The sequence below is a fragment of the Lichenostomus cassidix genome, chromosome 7, assembly GCF_008360975.1.
Source record: "Lichenostomus cassidix isolate B80296 chromosome 7, HeHo_3.0, whole genome shotgun sequence".
Classification (NCBI taxonomy): domain Eukaryota; kingdom Metazoa; phylum Chordata; class Aves; order Passeriformes; family Meliphagidae; genus Lichenostomus; species Lichenostomus cassidix.
The window spans coordinates 21,183,661-21,199,170 of record NC_139488.1 but is presented as its reverse complement, the minus strand read 5'-3'; the positions used below and the strand labels follow the sequence as shown (position 1 = coordinate 21,199,170).

General features: G+C 35.8%; 2 protein-coding genes across 10 annotated transcripts in view; one reads left to right on the top strand and one right to left on the bottom strand.

The window, feature by feature from the left end:
* The window catches only part of SLC4A10 (solute carrier family 4 member 10), a 158,125-nt gene that overhangs the window by 112,488 nt on the left and 30,127 nt on the right, over positions 1–15,510 (top strand). For all 9 annotated transcript variants that reach the window (XR_014853494.1, XM_085066634.1, XM_085066633.1 and 6 more), the window contains 7 exons: positions 1,573–1,730; positions 3,733–3,820; positions 4,343–4,489; positions 5,118–5,218; positions 6,618–6,792; positions 6,978–7,111; positions 8,261–8,506. Coding sequence is in view for 8 of the 9 variants with exons in the window: in XM_085066634.1 (XP_084922760.1) it covers positions 1,573–1,730; positions 3,733–3,820; positions 4,343–4,489; positions 5,118–5,218; positions 6,618–6,792; positions 6,978–7,111; positions 8,261–8,506 (1,049 nt within the window). In the remaining variant the exon portion in view is untranslated. The remainder of the gene's footprint in view (positions 1–1,572; positions 1,731–3,732; positions 3,821–4,342; positions 4,490–5,117; positions 5,219–6,617; positions 6,793–6,977; positions 7,112–8,260; positions 8,507–15,510) is intronic.
* Positions 9,351–15,510, bottom strand: part of DPP4 (dipeptidyl peptidase 4) — a 76,350-nt gene continuing 70,190 nt past the window's right edge. The window contains exon 26 of the mRNA XM_085066642.1: positions 9,351–9,509. Within this exon, the coding sequence (XP_084922768.1) occupies positions 9,459–9,509 (51 nt within the window). The 3' untranslated portion in view covers positions 9,351–9,458. The remainder of the gene's footprint in view (positions 9,510–15,510) is intronic.

Sequence of the window (15,510 nt, the reverse complement as noted above, 5' to 3'; positions counted from 1 at the left end):
AACAATATTAGACAATATTAGAATCTCAAGCTGATAAATAGTAGAGGATATGTCTGGAAATACTTTCTGGTAGACAGGAGACAGAATGTTTGTTTCAGATTTGAATCTTGTGATCTGTATGTTAGAGGACCTCAATGTCACAAGAGTAGCATGTTGTATATGGGACATTAATTATTAAATGTTAAATGCATTTAAATGTTAAATCCATCACTTTACAAGGTAAACTCAGCATAGAATGCATATTTCTACATGTCTGAAAGACTGCTTTTTTCCTCTCAATTACAAATAATCAATAATACCAAAATTAGGTGCAGAGTGAATCTTAGTTATATATTTAATCCTGAAGTGATTTTGTGGTTTGAGTGATAATTCACCTCACTTTTTCAATTCCCTTGAAAAGTTACTTGGCCTCCAACCTCCCAGGTTGATTTGGTGCTTGTTTAACATTGTGAATTGTTTGGTAATCTTTTGTAGCTTATGGAAGCATCAGATATCTCTTTGTGATTTCAGCAAACCAAGATTTCATTACACAGGCAACTGTGTTATATCTGAATTCTGATTTAGTGCCAGAGCCATTTGCAAGAAAACAATTTTCTAAATATTACCAAAAACTATGCAAACTAGTACTGACAGATGGCTGTAAGATAGACATTAAAATGGTCCACTTTAACAGTTTATATTGGATTTGGTTGCTGTTGTTGTGTTTAGATTAATAAAAGGAAAGCAAATGACAAAATTCGTGCATTTTGAAATGTAGACAATACTGGTGCATAATTAAATCAAACATACATTATATACTTTATTACTCCATGTCAGGCTTAGTTACAGAGTGAAGTCTAGAGTCATAAATTCCTCCGCAAATACCTTGAGCTTATTATAGCAATGTCGTGATGAAGCTGCGTCTCTGTTTTTCTGTCATCCTGCATAAGTCAACATCACTGCCTAAAATTGCAAAGCTCTTCTTCTCCTTTGTTCCTTCAGTTTGCTCCTGAGACAGTCAGTGGTCATGATAGCTTATTTTCTGCTATTTTCAGCAGAAGGGCAACTGTCTTCCATTAAATCTGAAAACAAAAATTTACTTCAGAGTAGAAAAAGAAAAATTGTGTGACGTGGAATCTATTCTTCTCAGTGAGATAATAACACAACAAGTATGATCTATGAATTAATGATTTCCAGAATTGATAATTATGGAAAAATATGATGTCTTAATTTCTTCCACTGTTATGATTGATATGAAGGATTGATGCTGTTATGATTATAGACAGAAAGCATTATAGGAAATTAATCCTGTATTCTTAAAAATATTTTGGATTTGATTTATTGTCTTTATAATTTAATTCTGCAGTGCTTTTTTCCCAAGAAAAATCAAATAGTTAATGTCCAGCCATTTAATTTAGAGAACCATTTTTATTTAAAAAAATATATATTGGTCAACAGACAAGAACAGTGGAAACTGCATGGTTGAAATAGTTAAGGTTATAGTACAGTTACCAGAAAGTCTCTGTCAACAAATCGGGGGAAAAAAATCCCTGTGGGTGATTTTTAGGTTGTAATTTAATATACCTTTCCCAGGTTGACCTACACTTCATGAAAAAGATACCACCTGGAGCTGAGGCATCAAACATCTTAGTTGGTGAACTGGAGTTCCTGGACCGTGCCGTTGTGGCTTTTGTTCGGTTGTCTCCTGCAGTGCTGCTTACGGGACTGGCTGAAGTTCCAATTCCAACCAGGTACATTTGGGTTGATTTTGCGTCATGTTTTCCTGCATAGCTTGTGGAGACAGGGTGATGTAACCCTCAGCTTCATCATTTACTGACTTAGGAATTTGTTTTGCTCTTTAACAAAGGCATCTCTCTGCTGGTGCCTTCCACTCACCCTGATCATGATGTGTGGGTGTATTCAGAACCTGGTTGGTTTTTCTCTACTTCACAGGTATATAAATGTAGGTTTAAACTGTATAACACACAGTTTATCCTATACAAACTGAATACTATACTATCCAGAGGAAATACTAAGGTGAAATATTCAGCTTCTTAGAATATTTCATCTGGAACTGAAGCTGTTTGTGTGACACTGTGTGACTATGTACAGAACTTAAGAAAAATGAAGAAGGAATTGACAAAAGGCAAAAAGCAACTGTGATTTGGTTAGCTAGGGATAGTGAGTGAATGGATGGAGAACATGCTGTAAATGTGTGCTTCAAAAGGTTTGTACTACTTCAAAAATTTACTTTTCATGGTAGAGGATGTGACTTTTAACCATTAATTTTTATTAGATTAATTTTTTTCTAAGTTGAAACTTTTTCTGATGAAGTGCTTTGATTCTGAAAACAAATAAGAGGAATTTTTAAAAAATATCTAAAATAAACCTTGTATTCAAGCAGGTAGGATTGGGATAGATCTGTGGTTACATTGTGTCCTGCTGGGGCCCATTCAGATCAAAACTCCCGGGTGGTTCTCCCACATCTGAGTTCACTGACTTAACTATTACTGCAGTATTTTTTTTTTCTTGTATTTGTGCATATGTTTGTATACATATTCTATCTCTTTCCCTTTCCCTCTTTTAGTTTCTATAAAAGTAGAATTCCAACAGAAGGCACTAGTGTAATCCAGTTGTTTGTGACACTCAGGACACTCATGTATTGCACTCAGATTATGCTATGAAATGCAATGCTGAGACTCAGATCCTCCTAATCAGATAGACAGTAACATTTTATTTGAGTTGTAATTTGTAGTTACTTTGGATATGACTTTTAAAATTTTTTCTAATTTTTGTTTGTGCATAAGGAACATTGAGGGACTGAATTAGCTTTGGAAAAAACCTCTGAAGCCTTTTCTTGTAACCTCCCCCACATTCCAACAAAACCCCCCAAAACAAAAACAAACAACAAAACCCAAAAAAATGCAAACAAAAACCCCCAAAACAAAACAACAAAAAAACCCCCAAAACCAAACCACACACTACAAGAACAAAAAAACCAAACCAAAAAACGAAAAACCAACCAAACAAAAACACATAACCCCCCCCCAAAAAAACCACAAAGCAAAAATCCCCAAGCAAACACCCCCAAAAGGAAAAGAACAGATTTCTTGATATTTGGCAAAAATAAAAATAAATAGTTACAAATTGACAATTAAGAATTTCTGCAAAAATGTGTATATAAAAATATATTTTAGTAATATATGTCAAAATACTGTCATTTGCATTTTAGCAAAACTGAGCATTTCAGTTATTTAATTTGAACCAATGCTCTGCATTTTATAGAACTTTACTTGCCTACAGCTTGAGTAGAGCCTTAATGGGGGTAAAAATCATTTTAAAATTATTTTTATTTGGGTTAATTTAATTTCTCCAATATTGCAATAATTTATGTAACCATAACCATTCTGTTGAATTAACAAAATTAAATAAATTAATGTGTTCTGTACACAGATTATAATTGCATACATTTATTATGTAAGTTAAGGTTTGTTATGTAAGGAGGTTTTGGTAGTCTCAGTCAAGACTGACTGTTAAGCTTATGATGTATTTTTGGAAGTTATTTTCACATTTTTTTTTCTAAGCAGAGCTTCATGTTTAAATGCATGTGTGAGGATCTTGAAGGAGATTATATATAGTGTTTATCTGAGAGATTCTTCTAGTCCACATTTTAGATAAATATTTCTGTAATATTTATAGATAATTTCAACCATCTACCCTTTACAATTTTTCAAATTTACCTTTTATTTGCAGATTTTTATTTATTCTTCTTGGACCACTGGGTAAAGGCCAACAATACCATGAGATTGGAAGATCAATTGCAACACTAATGACAGATGAGGTATTTTTATTCATGGTTTGGTTTTATTCATGGCTCAGTTTTGTACTAACTGAAGAGGTGTAATAGGGAATCTCCAATCCTTCAGATGAAATGTGGCTAATCATTCTGGTGCTGACAAAGAGCATTCTAGTTCATTTCATGATCCTGTGACAGCCCAGATTAGGCTGCAGTAAGGAGATACCAAAATGAGAAACAGTATTCACAAGCGAAGATATCTTCACCAATAGAATTCCATTTTACACAATTGCTTTCCAGAGGATTTAATTGTGTTTAAGCTCTAAAATCTCTAGAATATTTAGCAGCCATAAGGATGTTTTTCTGTAGCAGCTGGAACTTTTATGAGATCTATATGCTATCTACAGTACTATCTTCAGCTGAAGCTGAGATTGTTCAGTGGGAACTTTACAAAGTGTGTTCTATTTCAAAGAAGAGGGGAAAAGGGGCTATTGTGAAAAAATTCAGAGAGAGAGTTCCTTTTTCCATCTCTTTTTCCTCCCACATATACTTCTTGATTTTTCACAGGTATTCCATGATGTTGCTTACAAAGCAAAAGACCGCAACGACTTGGTATCTGGAATTGATGAGTTTCTTGATCAAGTTACTGTTCTGCCTCCTGGAGAGTGGGACCCAACAATTCGAATAGAACCACCTAAAAATGTTCCCTCTCAGGTTTGTACAGTGTGAAATTCAGGCACTTTTAAAAGTTGTGATGAATTTTTGCTATGTAGATTTAAGTCTCATTAGTTTAGCATTTAGCAGAACCACTATAGTTTGCATGCTATTTTTATTTTGGGTTAATTTTCTTTAAGAGAACCCTTGAATTGCAAGCATACAGTATGGTGACGACATTTGGTTTAGTTAGTACTAGTTGTCTCCGGAATAAATACAGAGAGTTGTATCTAAAGAGATTAAATTCGAGGATAAGTGGTCATAAGGATCCCTGATTATTCAAAATGGCCATGGTTTGCTTTTGTTCTAAGCTTGTTGCAAGAATTGATCAAAGGCTGCTACTCTTTAAAATGCTTTCTGATACAAGATTTTTTGTGATCAATTCTTTAAATTTCAAAAAATCACAATTCTTTCTACTAATTTCTTCTAATTCCACAATTAACTGTCTGGTAATAGAACTCCTCTACAGCTTATGAAGAGGTTATGTTGATGAATCTTAAAAAAAAAAAAAAACCAAAAAAAACAGTTTAAGCTTTTAACTTCCAGAAGTGTTCATTTGGGTTTTTTTTTCTACTAAAATTATGTTTTGGTGCTAAGAGACCTGAGAAGTATCTTTTCCTTCTGGTAGGAGAAGCGTAAAATCCCAGGAGTGCCAAATGGAACTGCAGCCCATGGGGAAGCAGAACATCCTGGGGGACACTCTGGACCAGAACTGCAACGCACTGGAAAGTTAGTGAAAACATATGCAAAATCTTAAGTGTTCAAAGCAATGCCCAAAAGGAATCACAGTGGTCTGGTTCTCTCTCAGAAGTATCTTGGCACATGATTTCTTTCAGGCATTTGTCCTGATTTGCAGATACCACATAGCTGAAGAGGACAATATGTGCTAGTTTGCAGAGAACAGGAGAGGGCAAGTGGGTTGGAGTTTTCTCATTTTATTTATTGCAGGCTCCTTTCTCTATTATTTACAAAGGCCAGACGTGTCTTAAACTTGATTAATGTTTCTAGGTTTTGTACAGCATGAAGGAAAATTTGGAATAGTATTGTGCCATATACTATGAATGCTTACAGCTATTTTGTAGTTGAAGTTTCTGGGTTGTGCAGCTCTAGCATTTCTTTTTTACCTCAGTAAGCCATGCTACATCCTGGCACATGAGGCTGTGGTTACCCTGGTGGCTGCAATATACATCAGAATGAAGAATTTGCCCCAAGGAATAGTTATTTTCTCTTATCTAGTATGGTGTGGTGTAAGTGCATCAGCTGTCAGTGGCTGCCCTAGTGCAGTGTAGCTGGGCAATAGATGTTTCTTTTACCTTGGTGCCTCTTGATATTTAAATACTGCTCCTACCTGCGTGGAGCTAAAGATTTGAGCTGCAGTGCTGGTTTACTCTGGGGCACAGGAGATGATGGCCAGTCAGCTGGAAGCTGTTCTCTCACCAGTGAACCTGCTAATTGACAGCTTGAAGGATTGGTTTAATATTTAGGAGGTAATGGCACTGCACCTTCTCCTTTACCTCAGTAGCATCTGATTCATTGTGTGCCTGTGTGAAAAAGAGCATTGCGGGATTATTTACTTTAGCTGTATGGTATCTTGTAAGGGAGCGTCTGTTCCTAAATATTTGATTATACTTGACATAGTGTAAATGACAAAAGATGACAGTTCTTGTCCTTGAGAAATGGTAGCATATATTCATTTCTATCATGAAGTGTATTTAGGAGCAGGTTCTCAAATAAAGAATGTGAAGCTCTATATATAAATGTGTGGGCAAATAGGCACTGTGATAGCTCTCTGATTAAGCAAATGTAAAGAATTGTTTAATGGAATAAAACATTTGGTTTATTGCATGGGAGCAAGCAATTGTTCAGAACTTTTGGGTCCGGATGATTAGATGAAGAATTTGTAAAAGAGATGTGGAAATTAGTTTGTTTTAAAAGCACAATAATTTCCTGGTTGAAATTACAAAGACAGGCCTCCTATAAACTTTTTTTGCTACGAAGGATGAAACATAAGAGTATGTATCATTTGATCAAGGAGCACTACTTCTCTGCAGTGTGGTTGAAGCAATACTGTAAAAGAAAGTTCGGTGTGCCACCTTAATTAATATGAGCTCTTCTATGTTTTCTTTAGATTTTTTGGAGGATTAATTTTAGATATCAAAAGAAAAGCTCCTTTCTTCTGGAGTGACTTCAGGGATGCTCTCAGTCTGCAGTGTCTGGCATCATTTTTGTTTCTCTACTGTGCTTGCATGTCTCCTGTCATCACATTTGGTGGTCTGCTGGGAGAAGCAACTGAAGGTCGTATAGTATGTGTTAAATCTGAACTTTTAAAACTAACTTACATGCCTAGTTTTGTGGTTAGTATTTCCTTACTGTTGCATGAATCACCTTTAAATATTGGTGTTTCAATGTTTAGAAGGCTACAGACTAAGACATTGCAGAAAGAACGTTTTTGAAAATTCATGGACACTTCTCTCTATATCATATTCAGAGTGCAATAGAATCCCTGTTTGGAGCATCCATGACTGGAATTGCCTACTCTCTTTTTGGTGGACAGCCTCTCACTATACTTGGCAGCACAGGACCAGTTTTAGTGTTTGAGAAGATCTTATTCAAATTTTGCAAGTAAGTGAAGATCATGATATTCATCATCCTTCATGTGTTAGATAAAAGTAGAAACACCGATGCCAAAATTGAAATCCTAAGTGGTGCACTACAAAATAAATTGTTGCCTTTATTATGTTGCAGAGTCCGAAAATTATACAGTGCATTGGTAACATGTAAAGATTAATTTTCTTAAGTTTTGGTGTTTTGTTTGTCTCAAAATCTCCTTCTCCAGCTTCAAGCTATTTCCCCAGCTGTTTTGAAGGGAATGACAGCTTCAAGCTATTTGTGGCTTTTTGTTTTTGGTTTTTTTTTTTTTAATTTTATCATTCTCTATTCTGAGACAACCCATTTAAATCAGTGGTTTATCTCATCCCTAACTTGAAAGGCATTACCTCACATCAAGGAAGTAAGTGCAGTGGAAGTGGTGCCTTCTTTCCATAGTCACTAACACAGACCAGGCCATTCCCTCACCTGACAGAGGGGCTGAAGTGTCACGGCAGAAGAGCTCATGTGAGAAGAACTCACACTCAGGCTAATGTGCTGTTCTTGATGTAGCTCTGCCACAGTGTGGGTAAAAATTATATCTCCATCTTGGAAGCCATCATGCTTCTCTGCTATCCTATCTGCTTTTCTGACTCATTGCTGTGACAGGGACTTCTGTACCAGGATCTCTTGAACAACATAGAGCAGGAAACCCCACTTAGCACCCAAATAAAGTTTCTAGCACCTCCAGGTAGACCTTTCTGTTCACTGTGATAATGTCACCTGGTGTGTTAGGAGCTCTATTTTCATAAGCAATAGGCTTAAAGAATCCTGATGGATGTTGTTATAGCTACTCTTTCACAGCTTAAAAAGAAATTGACAGGTGTTGGCTCTTCACAAAGCAGGATATGGGATAAAGAGTGAGTGGAACTTACACACTTCATGTGTGTGACTACTCTCAAAGCTGCTCATGTGACCATTTTAGTAGAGATGGAGCTCTTTGTGTCCTGTTAATTGGGAGAAGAGCTCTGGTCAGGAGGTGACTTGATAGTATCTTCTCCTCACAGTAAGTACATAATTTCTGATTCAGTCTGTCCCCAGAAAGGAAATTTTGGAGCTGCCTTGTTTCCATTCACTGTGGCTGGACAAAAGGTTAACTGTGTTTAATTTTTTTCTTATTTTTAGAGAGTATGGGTTGTCGTACCTTTCTCTGAGAGCCAGCATTGGGCTGTGGACTGCAATCCTGTGCATCATCCTTGTTGCAACTGATGCAAGCTCCCTAGTCTGCTACATTACCCGGTTTACTGAAGAAGCATTTGCTTCTCTTATCTGCATCATTTTCATTTATGAGGCCTTAGAGAAGCTGTTTCATCTCAGTGAGACATATCCAATCAACATGCATAATAGTTTGGAACTGCTGACAAAATACTCGTAAGTAAGATTTCTTCTGTTAAACTGTTACAGTGGGTAGCTGGTTTTTTCCCCTTAGGTTGTTTTCTCTGCAAGGAGCACAGCAGGAAAAGTTTGCAGTAGTTGCAGTCTTAACATGTGGAAGCTATTTAGTCACTATGCTGCCTTATGGAAGTAGTAGAATGTGTACAAGCAGGACACATTAACTTAAGTAAAAAATATATTGACTTGAAGTTTGGAAAAGCTTCAACATATTCAACTTAGCCTAGAATTAAAAATAGGTCTTAAAGGGATGTTGGTTTTAGGTCTCTATTCATTTTTATTTAATGAGACTTAACTCATGATCTCTTCCTGTAACCTTGTGCTGATGATTTATATACTTTCACTGGCAGCAGGACATTCAGGTAATGTTTGTATATTGTATTTATCTTGGTTTGTTTTGGGTGTTTTTCCCAAATTTAAATTTTTACCGATCTAAAAAGGTTATAAGGTGATCACCTCCTTAATTTTAACCTCTCTGGCATTTAAGGTACAAGCTCCAAGAGCTGAAGTGGGATTGTTAGATGCATCTCAGTAGCCCAAAGTCAATTTCTTCTTAATAACAAGATTTTCAATCTAACTGCCTTTAAACAGCTTTACTTTATTGTGAAGTTTAGACAGGTACTAATCTACTTGGTGAATGAAAAAATGAATTTCTTTTATCAATATTGTTTCATTTAGAAGTAAAACCTCATAGACCTGTTTCTGTGATATGAGAACAAAAATCTTGTTCTAGTGAAGGACAAGCTTCTAATCTGTCCTGAGGCCAGTTAAGCTTGGTCACATCAGTAACTAAAATGCCATTAAAAAGCATTTTCAATGACAATCCCTCTCCAGAAATGTCTTTATTATTTCTCTGAACCCATTTGAACCCTCTGCATGAGCAGGGTGGGGCCCTACAGGAACAGTGCTTGAACAGTGCCACATCTTCTGTTCACTGGAAAAACAGGAGTGTCTCAACCAAATGTCTCATTTGCATTTGAAGCTGGGAAAAACAGAACACAGCAACAGAGAAAACATTTGAGCTTTGTGTATATTATCACTAGAAAAATAGTTAGCAAATCCTGAATCTGAATGTACATTATATATCTTAATACACAGAACAAGTTAAATTAGCGAAATTGTAGTTCTGCTATGACATACTCTCATCATGCTGAAAATATTTTTCTCTCTAATAGTTTAATCAGTAGACAAAGGAATATTAATTTGAAGAGAAAGCAATAGACATCAAGAATAGACCACGCATACAGCTGAGGTTATATCCTCTTATTTAACTTTACTCACCTTTTATGAAATAGGTATTTTACTCTGAAAACCTTCCTATAGCACCGTCTTTGTGCATTTTTTCCCCATTACCACTTCAAAGTAGCCATCTCAAAGGGAAAGGGAACATGATGTCCTCATTTTAAAAATCAGATGTTGAAATGCTATCCTAAGACAAAAATTTATTCAAAAACCATTTAGCAGGTGGAGCTGAGATATTAAAATACGTAATGGAAAGCATAAACACAAGTAGAAACATGGATTCCTGGGTAGCTGTATTTTTGGTTAGCTGAATCCCATAATATTGCTTGAGATTTCAGAGAAATGAGTTTAACAGTCCTGCTTGTAAGGGTACATTCATAGTTCTGTCTGTATTTTGTGAAAATGTTTTCTCATTTTAATCCTTGTGTTTACAAATAAATGTTGTTGGTTTTAGTTGGAATGCCATTCAATAATCAGAATCTCAAATTGGTTTTTGAAGGGTGATGCTTATTTGCTGCCTGCTCTTGGTAACTGAGCAATGAATGGAAAATGTGCAGAGCACACAGAATGGTAAAAGAGCAGTTTTTGTCATCCTCCAGTTACACCTATTGCCCTGTCCTGGCCTACAGTGTTGGAATACCAGCACAATAGTTTCAGATTTTTCAAACACAGTTCCTGAAGGACAAGTGTCTTCCAGATGTTTGGAAGAAAAATTTCACCACTGCCTGGTGTTTTCAAACATGTATATCAAAATTATTTTATATTGCTGATATCAAACTTATGGGATATAGTATTTCTGTAGTTATCTATAAGTTTGTTATTTCATACCTATGTTTTCAGTTATTCTTTCACTCTGTGTAGATAGTACAAATAGATTGCCTTTTAAACTCTTGTATTACAGCTCACATTTGGCATTTATACTGTATCTTCAACTTGCAGCAATATCTTTGTTATTATCAATCATGTCCAAAGCAACTGACCCCACTAACAGCGAAATGACTAGCTGCAGACATATAGCTCTTATGGGATGTGACTTACATTTTTTGAACTTTAAAACTGATTGCTGAAAATGGCAGTGTATTGACAATCAATGCATATTGTCTTGTTAGAGCATATCTGCTGACTCCAAGGATCTGTGCTCTGAGCACAGCAAAAGGGTAATTCCAGTGTCTTCTCTCCATTCCTTTCTCCTTCATTTGAGTTTTCCTTAGTTATTCAGAACCAGTCCCAAAAGATGTGCTCAGTTGGAACAACTCTACATCAGCTGCCCAGTGGTTTTACTGCAGACTTGATGCAGCCTAAACTCCATGGGCTTGCTGAGCAAATGTGCACATATTAGTCTTACTCTTTCCAGATTCAGTGGCCTTTTTACCCAGAAGAGGAGATGTCACAATTCTCATCCCCATGGGATCATCACAAGGCATTTCAAGTACCCTCAGTCCCTGCTCAAATGTCTGTACAAGACTCAATTCCAGGAAGATAAGAAACTAAAAGATGGATAAGCATAAAAGTTTACTTAAAATAACAATCTCTCTTTTGTGTGCTTGAAGTTGGGGAATATTGATTTCATGAGGAATCGGATGCTTTTTCTGAAGCATCTGATTCCAGTCCTTCTATTTGTAGTTTAAATGGGTAACAAACTTGGGCTGAAATTGGTCCTGTCCTTAAAGGACCAACATACTCTGTTACAGAAGCTAATTAGTATCTGCTGTTTTGCTAATTAAAACAGCTGTTTGCATTTTCCTCTTTGGGGATTTTAAAGACAAGTTTTTAATTGTTAGTAAAGCCTTGGCAGGTCTTTAATTAGCCATGGGTGATCTTCAAAAGGTTGAGCAACTCATTTCTCTTTGAATGCTCAACCAAAGCTTATGTAAAACTTTATCTTGGATCTAGAATTCTATGCTAGAAAACTGAGGTTATACTGTAAAATTTCTGTATTTTCTGTTACCCACTCAAAAAATTGGTCAGAACACTGTATATATTTGAAATTTTCAGTGCATGCTGTGGCCCAGCCCTCCTCTCTTCTCCCATGGGCTTTCTGAGGATGCTCTGATGTCCACAGGTAGTCTGTCTAAATGCCAGTACTGTTCCTTTGCCCTGGTGAAGACATGAGTTTGACCTAGGAAAAGTCATTGGTACGCCGTTAGTGCTCTCTTTGGAGTACTAGAAAGACAAAGAAAATTGTAATTTTAAATGGTTGGTATTTCAGCCGGATCGAAACTGTATTTCAAGTGAGAAAGAAAATCCATTTTGCATTTTTGGTGGGTTTGAATTGTGTTACAAACAGCCTCTGTTGCAGGAGTTTGATGTAAAAGGCTGCACTGCATGAATCTCTTATATTTGAGAGTACAGGAGTCCTTACTAATATGTGCCATAAGAAACCTTAGAAGGCTATAGAAAGAACATTCAGAACAGCTAGGATTATTATTTTTTAAATTTTTTTTTAATCAAGCACACCGAAATACTTGAAAATCATCTGAAAGTCCTCCTAAAAGATTTCTTTAAAAACTGCATTTAGCATTTTACCAATTTAAGTTGAAGATAGATATTTGAGTTTGTTACAGAATTCTACCTCAAAAAGACAAAAATATCTTCTTTCATCATCTAATGTCTACAAGACAAAATGCATTCTTTGCTCATTTTTTTAATTTTATTTTTTACTCTGTGTTTAAATATTGCCCCTAATCTTTACATGATCTACTTGCAGGCAAATCCATTCAGCATTTATATGTAACTTTTTCTTAAAACACCATATTTTTGATATGGATGATGAAGAATAAGGCATTTAAAAGCTAAATCAAAGGAAGGACAAAGACAACCTGATTTTCAGTGTGGTACTGTGCTGCATTTTTTTATTTTTAAACTGCATTGTTTTGAAGGAATTTGAATAGAGTAGCTACATTGTTTATTAAATTAAATAGACATACTTTTTGATTAGAGCTTTTCTTTCCATTTTTCTATGTGACCTTTTTGTATTTGTCATGCCATTAGCATTTGTAGGTTGGCATAGCAACTCTCTTATTTCTGCACTCTCCTCCTCCTGTTTTTTTCCTGCCCCTGTAGCAAATATATCTCCATTTAGTGAATCCTGTCTGGAACACTGATGCCCATCAGTTTTAATGTGCATATTAAATATTAGAATGTTATTTTTGCTAGGAAAGGAGAACCCTATATTGGAGCAGATAAAAACCACTGTTTTTAAAAGGAAAACAGAATAAGAATTGTGGATGAAAAGAATATGATTTAGAAAGCAATCCAGGATTCTTCAAAATACAAGCATTTTAAAACAGATATCTTAGAATACAGAAGTTCAGTTATTTCTCAGGGTGAGGTTGCTTAGATCTTTATATACATTTTTGGTATATAAAGGAATTTTATCTACCTTTTTGGTTTTTATTAATTCTTTTTTCAGAGTGATGAATTCATGTTGTTTTAATAATTCTTTACCAGAAGTTACTCAATTATTAACAGATTACATTGAATAATTTTAAAGTGATTTCTTGGCATAGTAATATGCATATTGCAATCTGTCTTGGTATTGACATGCACTTAAGCATTAGGAGTAGAAAATCCCACTCTGATGTAATTAGGGAGCCAAGATCATGTCAATCTCAGTATCATTTCAGGCTATAGAAACCATTGCTTCTAGAAGGCAATGTGAAGATTAGTTTTGTGCATACCACCGTTTGCACAAGCAAGTTTTAATTCTTCTATTATCTATATAACCTAATCTAAATACATCATTATTGGATGCAAATTAGGTTGGTTTATACCCTGTATCCCTTAAGCTGCAGGTGGAATGAGAAGAGTCAGTGATGATAAGCACAGAATTGCTCATTATGATCCCAGGCATGTAATTGAATTCCAATTCCTGTAATGATTTCTTTGAAGTTAGACATGAATATAGATTTTCTTTTGCCCTTTATAGTTTTTTTTCCTACAGTTAAGTAACTCTGCCATATCCTGTGTATCCTTCCCTAAGAACATCCATCTTCTTCCCAGAACCATGCAATTGCCATCACTGAGTTTAACTGCTGGTTCCCTTTTGCTTCATGACAAACCTTGGAATCCAGACATTATTTTTCTTTATTCTATTTATTCTAGGACTTCTCTTTGCCTGCCCAAACCCAACTGACTTGTTTGTCTTTCTCCCTCATTTGAACCCAGAGAGTGCCCACCTTGCTTTATTCTTTCCTACTATTCATCCCACTTTGGAAACAGATCTCCTTGTTAAACAATTCTCCACAGCATTCAGTTTGTAGTTGACAGGTGGTCTACACAATGCCTTCAAAATCTAGGGAGGCTTGCAGAAAATTCTTGGGTGGTTTTGTTACAGTACCTTTATGTGTACTGATGCACTACACCTGAACAATTGAAACTTAAGCTGACCATGTAGCATTGTAATGTATTGCAGTAATTATTTTTGTGCCAGCATTATACCAACCCTCTTCTCCTCAGGCTTATGCTCTTTTAACTTTGGGAGCAGGAAGAAGTGACATCCTAGAAATATTTCTCAGTGAAAGCTTTCAGATGAATTGTCAATATCCCACAGAGTTACACTGCTTTTCTGCACATGAACTTCTGTGTATGGCAGTTACATATCACAGTGCTGCTCTCTTTGAAATTATTGTGCTGTGGAATGATTTGTTTAGGTACTTTAATATTCTTTTCTGTTTTTCTCCTGAACTTCACCAACTATACAGACTTGCAACCTTAGAGAATAAATGTGGATGCCTACTGATGTTCGTGACAGTCAGAGATGGGCTACATAACTTAATGGTCGTAATTCAGGATGGCAGATCTCATAAATAAATGAAGAAAAAAATCTTGTCTTGCCATGACAGCTGTGCTGTGAAAGGGTTTCATGATACTGAGAATAGAACTTAACTGACAAGTCCATTTTCCATCATTATTAATTATTTTGTTTCCCGTCTTTTCTCCGCTGAGACTTTGATTTGGTGGTTATGAATGCTGGCATGAGAAGGAATGTGGTAAATATAATGCCAGGGATATACAGGTGTCGTAGGTATGAGACAGCAAAGACATAATTTATGATATTGTTGTCCTCTTCCAGTTGTTAGACAAGCAGAAAGATTCTGTGAATGCCCGTAATTCACATGGAAATGGTATATATGGAGAAAACGTAAACATGCATAGCATTCTGCTATTAATATACTTCAGCCTTGTAAATGCAACATAAAGAATACCTACACATATCCCTTTCTTTAAAACCGAACTTAGAGATCTTATCTTCCATTTCATACTGTCACCTTCCTCTGTCTCTGTTTTGTGATCACTGCACAGCACACTCAGAGCGTCCTCTGTGCTAGGGAAAAACCATCCTACTCATATTACCAAATATGTGCTCTGATATTCAATGAGACATATTGTTTAAACAAGCACATTTTGCAACTTATTTGTCATACTTGCCTGTAGTTTTTTAAATATTATAAATATTCATATTGCGCAAATCTCATTCTCAGGCTGTCTTAAGTGAGCCAGAAAGGCATTTTGCCCTTCTAGTCAATGGTGTATTGACTAATCAGCAATAAGCTGCAGTTGCATCTTTTATAAATCAGATCCTTATCTAGTATAAATGGGTGTAGCTTGCACTATGTAAATGCTGGAAAAAATAAGAGATCCAAACCAGTGCCTTTTGAATTGTATAAAATCATCAATAGTAAGTGCCTCCTGGTCTTGAAAACAGCCTACTGAAAAATGGCAACTGCCTACGGGTGATT